The following is a 6,000-nucleotide window of genomic DNA, read 5'->3' on the forward strand; positions in this document are numbered from 1 at the left end:
CAGCCTGTTAGCTCTGTAATTAGATGACTGTATGAAATGTAAGTGTGCATAGTAGTGGTGGCTACAGTTTAAATTGGAACCACTTAATTCAAATGTTATTCTTCTTTGAACATAGCATTTCTTTATGTGTCCATAAAATAATATAAAAAATCATTACTGCAGAATGCGGTCTACATTAGCTACTAAGAACGGAACTGCAATTGGTTTTGACTGGAGCATTCTTGGTCTTAAATGTAAATGTGAAACCACTCTTGTAAGTTTCAAACAAAAATCAACGCACAGATTTATTAAGCTCCAACAACTGCCAAACTAGGGCTGAACGATTAATTTGTTTGCAAATCGAAATTCGATCATGTTTTTAATCCTCTGTGTCCTCCTTGGCTACTAGCAACTGTTTGGAGGAGGAGTGGGGGTGGTGCGTTGTCACCGAAGGCTTGTATCATGTGGACGTGCCAACAGTGTAGAATTCCTCATGGAGGAGACAGAAACTAAGCACTATAGCTTGAAGCTAAACTTTACAACAACAACAAAAAACGCAAATCGAATTGAGTCGCAATATCTGGCAGAAAAATCGTAATTCTATTTCCCCCCCCAAATCGTTTAGCCCTATGCCAAACCCTTCCATCAAAATACATCTTCTGAAACATGCTCTATGGTAATATATAATAGCTACATTGTCACATTCTGAGGGCAAAAGAATAATGACCACATCTACTAATCCTATGCGTGCTCACACATGATGACTCATCTGGCCAGTGTTCCTGTAGTAATCTGGTGTCTTGGCTTCTGGTCCAACAGTAGATTATCCTATTAAACAAGGTACAGGGCTAGGTCCCTTTATAAATCCACTGGATTACAAGTTCACTCAAGGGACTAAATTCAACTTGGCCGTGATCTTCCAAATATGTTAAGTAGCTCAACAAGGTTGCTCCTCTTTAGAAAGACTTTTCTAGACCAGTAGTATCTACTATAACTAGGCCTACCTAGCAAAGAGCACCAAGGCCTCCATTGTTTCAATTCAATTTTATTTATAGTGTCAAATCACAACAGGAGTTATCTCAGTACACCTTAAGGATAGAGTAGGTCTAGACCACACACTATAATTTACAAAGACCCAACGATTTCCCACGACCAAGCACTTGGTGCGACAGTGGCGAGGAAAAACTTCCTTTAACGGGCAGATTAATTAATTATAATAATCTTAATCTTAATTATTAATTAAAACACAAATGATCCCAATATGATCCCGCGATCAAACATGCGATTAATGCGACGCGAACATTTCGCCTCGGTGTGAACTCAGCCCCAAAGTGAGCATCAAAGCCCCGACCACGGTCTGGAAGCTGAAGCAGGAATGCTAAATACTTCAGGGTGGTAAAGCCACAGTCAGTGTGCACTTTAGTTTCGTTTGATTTGTTGTAGTCTATATCGACAACGTTTTATTTACGGGATAGATCTGGTGACTCTGGAGGTTCCGCCGGATGTCCCTGATTTTCGGCCAGATGTCCGTCCCCTTCCTCTTTCTTTGTGTTGGCATTCTAACCTCTGGTGGATTTGTGAGGACTATGGTTAACTGCTCCTCAGATCTCTGCAGGGTAAATCCAGACAGCTAGCTAGACTATCTGTCCAATCTGAGATTTCTGTTGCGTCACTAAAACAACTTTTGAACGTACACATGTTACACCAAAACAAGTTCCTTCCTGAGACTATTTTGCAGAGGCACCGTTGCTGTGTCTGGCACAAGAGGATTGTGATTGGTTCAAAGAAATGCCAATAAACCAGAGCACGTTTTTCTCCCATCCTGGGAATGTTGTGTGGACTAACCAGACCCTCCTCTGCAGCGTTGTGGAGGAAGGTCTGGCAATGCAAGACTAATTTGTTGCAATACTGTTAATATCAGGAGGTGAGTAAGATTCATATAATTATCAATAAAAATAATAACAATACAAATAAGGAAGAAGATAGAGGACGATAAGGAACTTTTAAAAAACAGTTACGGTTGTTGTTGACCAGAACAACACTGCAGTATTGCCAGTGATTCAGTAGAGCCATAAGTCTTGTGTGAATTATACAACCACTGTGTGTAAGTGTTTACATGTTAGTTACCGGTATTTAGAGACTGTCTGGACTCTGTGAGGTCATTCTTACATCTGGTTGATGCTGAAAACCTCTCTGGGATAACAAGGTCACCCAGCATGACTTTGAGTCATATGACCATCTCAAACCGCAGAGAAACGCTCCCACCAGGGGCTAATCAATTATTCAGAAGGCTCTATTTAAAAGACCATCTCACAGGTTTTGCATCTCATTTCTATATCAGGGCTCCGGACTAACTTTTTACATTGACTGCACTAGTGCGTCAAATTCTTTCATTTGGGTGCACCAGCACATCATTTAGGTGCACCCTAGGGATCTTAATGATTAACCGTTTAACCGACAGTAAGAACCGGCGCAATAAACATATCGCGAAAGACAGAGATTTGTTGTGTTAGTTGAAAGAAAATATCTTGCACTTTCAAATGTAGCTGTCATTCTTTTTTTATTAGTGTTGCCTTTTATATTCAAATCAATGTTCCATTTGTTCAATAAAAGAATGTTGGAAATGATTTGCTTTCATTTGTTTTAAATTCAACAAGCAATTTGTTGTATCTTAGCAGAAGACTGAAAGTAGCAGAAATTCAGAACTGAGGACATTTTAATATCTGTTTATTTATCACAAGTAATACCCAAGGGGATAAGCTTCGCTTCAGAACTCAAACCTCCTATGGCGCCATTTTGATGCTACCAAACGATCACCTCCCGTTAGCATCCCATTGACTGCCATTCATTTTGGCGCCACTTTGACAGCGAATAACTTTACATCTGAAGCGTTTAAAGACTCTATTTGTCCATTGTTTATTTCTAAAGAAACACGACAATGTATAAAGGCTCCATTACCTTGTATCTCACGTTATGGCTCCGTAGCAGACGCTTTTATAAAAATAGGCTAACGATTGTGTCATAACCACGAGACTTACTGTCGCATAGTAGAGGAATTACCGTATAGTACAGGAGAAGCTCACAGGCAGTTTGGACTTACATTAGCTGTTTAGGTTTAATTACTAATGTTAACTAGCATGTTAGTGATCAATAATTAGCCTGTGCCTATTTTATCTCCTGACATATACCTACGCTCTCCGTCTCTGTAAGATTGGGAATGATTGAGATTTCTCTCGGCACAGCTACCAGAAGACTTCACACTTTCAGACACGTTGCTCACGTCACATCTACGTCTTCAAGCTCAGTTGGAGGCTGCTCAGTAACGCTCAGCCAGCACCGGGAAAGTGACTTCTAATATCCTTCACTGGTCTCCGTCCAGAGACACGGGAACTGTTGGTCCATCAGAATGTATTGCACGGCTGCTCCCATAGAAATGAATGGGAAGCGTGGAAATGACACTGACATTTGAAGCCTCCGTCGTTCGTTGAGCCTACGTCTAAAACTTTCAACCATTTCGACCAGCTTATCGTTTATAACATAGAAATAAAATGGACTATGGATCATTTTATTTACATAGGTAGTAGCTGTTGAAACAGGTGGCGTCCCTTACGTTCTAAAACCAGCCTCTGGAGACTCGACCAGCGATATATATCTATCTATATATCTATCTATCTTACTGTATATGTCAGGCAGTGATGGCACTAGCAGCCCTCCGTAAGCTATCGCTGTGTGTTTATTGGTTGTTGGCATGTTTCCAGAACACCATGCTCAGTGCCACCCTGGCTTGATTCATGCCCCACCTTGGAAACCCAGATCAAATTGTCCTGGACACGCCACTGCTACCAGCAACGATATCTAAGAGTGGAAAATACAAAGTCAAGTGCACATCATAGCCTGTAATATTTTAATCCAAAACAGATCCAAACCATTAGAGCTAACAGGTCTTCACAAGAAAATGTAGCAAGATGTAGTAGCCATGACACATAGCTACTGTATGTTGGCTGGATTGCAAAAACACTATAAATACATTGTTGCATTTGCAAAAAGATTGTATTCCTCTTTGTAAATTCTCGTTTATCCATATTTGACAAATAGTACTTCACATAAGTGTGTATGCATATTGCAGAGGCTGGCCTGCCTACCCAGAGGGCTCTGTTTATGTCTCACTCACACTTAGGCCCCAATGTTGCCATAGAGCTACCAGCTGACGACATATTTTTTTCCACTTCAATGATGGTAAACAACCTATACACGTAACGAATTAATACTAAGCTTTCAGTGTACATAGCAGATTCTGAAAATATGGCTAATCGTCGTATAATGCAGATGAGTGAGCCCTGTTTATCTACGACACAGGAGCTGCATCATCACCACACAGGCATCCATATCCTGACATATTTACCTCATCGTATCGTAGCAGGGACAACGCCAATATGTAATGTAATAACAACTGCATTAACTTATTCCGTTTAAATCGCAATTGTAACACACTGGAATAATACACCAAACCAGCTTAAACTGTGGTGTGCTAAAAATATTACTGATACTATAACGTTAATACAAATTGGAACATGGTTGCGGGAGCAACTGTGGAAATATAGATAATATTGCTTATATATTATCTACCTTCTCGATGTTTATAGCGTCAATTATCAGATCCCTAATGCATTACGACCCAATTAGAAAGCTAGCCAACTAGCCTAGCATCTGGCTCCGATTTGGATAGCTAAATCGTAGCAACTGAGAGAACGGCTCGCTATACTGAATCTTGCTACGGAAAGAATGACATTTTGAGATGGTCTGGCTATTGGGAAAGTTATACAAGCTTTAAAAACTCCCACAGCCTTTGTCTGAATAATGATAGTCTACTTTACAATACGGTACACATAAAATTGACAAAACTGCGCTAATATGAAATAAAATGTAATATTTCGAGCTGCTTCGCCATCTATTTCAACTGGCATCGCTTACCAAAACACAACGTGGCGTCCGATGGCGAATGTTGGGGAAAACTGTTAAAGTTGAGGTTTTATATAAATGTAATGATGGATAGTGAATTATAAATACGCCGAACTTTAGAATACCATGCATCTTTTCGGAAATATTCCAGTCTTTCATTTGAAAGTGCACGTATCGTGTTCATTAATCGCCGAAACCATCCAATTGACAGATGTTTAAAGCTAGTTTGGCGTGACGTTCACTACATACGAGACAGAACGACACCTAGCGCAAGTTAGCACCAAGCTATCTGAACGATAATGGGTGCATTAAAGCTACATTTGATTTACTTTAATGGACAACATTACCTTTGGAAACAGGAGAGTGGGGAGAGCGTTCTGGTGAGCTCCTGATGTCCGGTGGTGAAAGTCTCTGCCTGGGGACCAGCCTGCTGTCAGAGCCGCTTCCACCCGGGTTGGCGGGACTGGAGCAACGGGACGTCGTCGGTCCTGTGTTGCTCCCGGCTACTGAGAAGCAGCAGGAAGCAGAGCGGGTTGGGCTGTGCTGATTTCCACGCAAAAGCTGGTACGGCACCGTGGCGCGGATAGGCTGCAACCGGACCGCGGTGGTGTTGCTGCTACAGGAAGAGGTGGCTGTGGGGGAGCCACTGTGTTTAACCCGCTGCTGGGATGAGCTGGCTGGTGACGCTGACATGATATCAGCCGCGTTCAGTTGATAATGTTGTTTATGTAACAATTTGAGTGGTACAAGTTCATAGTCCTGTCATTTAAACAGCTCACAACCTCACTTTATGTGTTTTGTTTTAGCACACGACCTAACGTCATCCATTTTAACAAACTTTGCCAGCTACCAAAGTTTCTGGAGTTACACAGTCTTCACTTTCAAACTTATTTTTCCGTGTCCGAGTAGGCCTACACATGCAAATAGCCCGCCTGTACTGTTAAGCAACCTTCTGCCTAAACATGTTATGTAGGTTATGTAGGCAATATGGTCATGTTGTCAAACTCGTAACTCCTGACTCACCAAACCCAATTTCCAAGACCGCAGATGTCAGACTCTGTT

General features: G+C 41.4%; 1 protein-coding gene across 3 annotated transcripts in view; it reads right to left on the minus strand.

Annotated features, from left to right (window-relative positions):
- The window catches only part of glcci1a (glucocorticoid induced 1a), a 40,712-nt gene extending 34,712 nt beyond the window's left edge, over positions 1–6,000 (minus strand). For 2 of the 3 annotated variants that reach the window (XM_039819735.1, XM_039819733.1), the window contains exon 1: positions 5,286–5,998. In XM_039819735.1, coding sequence (XP_039675669.1) covers positions 5,286–5,631 — 346 coding nt within the window. In that variant the 5' untranslated portion in view covers positions 5,632–5,998. Of the gene's footprint in view, positions 1–5,285 lie in introns of all 3 variants that reach the window. The other variant, XM_039819734.1, reaches the window with a different exon arrangement.

Source organism: Perca fluviatilis, chromosome 13, assembly GCF_010015445.1.
Source record: "Perca fluviatilis chromosome 13, GENO_Pfluv_1.0, whole genome shotgun sequence".
Taxonomy (NCBI): domain Eukaryota; kingdom Metazoa; phylum Chordata; class Actinopteri; order Perciformes; family Percidae; genus Perca; species Perca fluviatilis.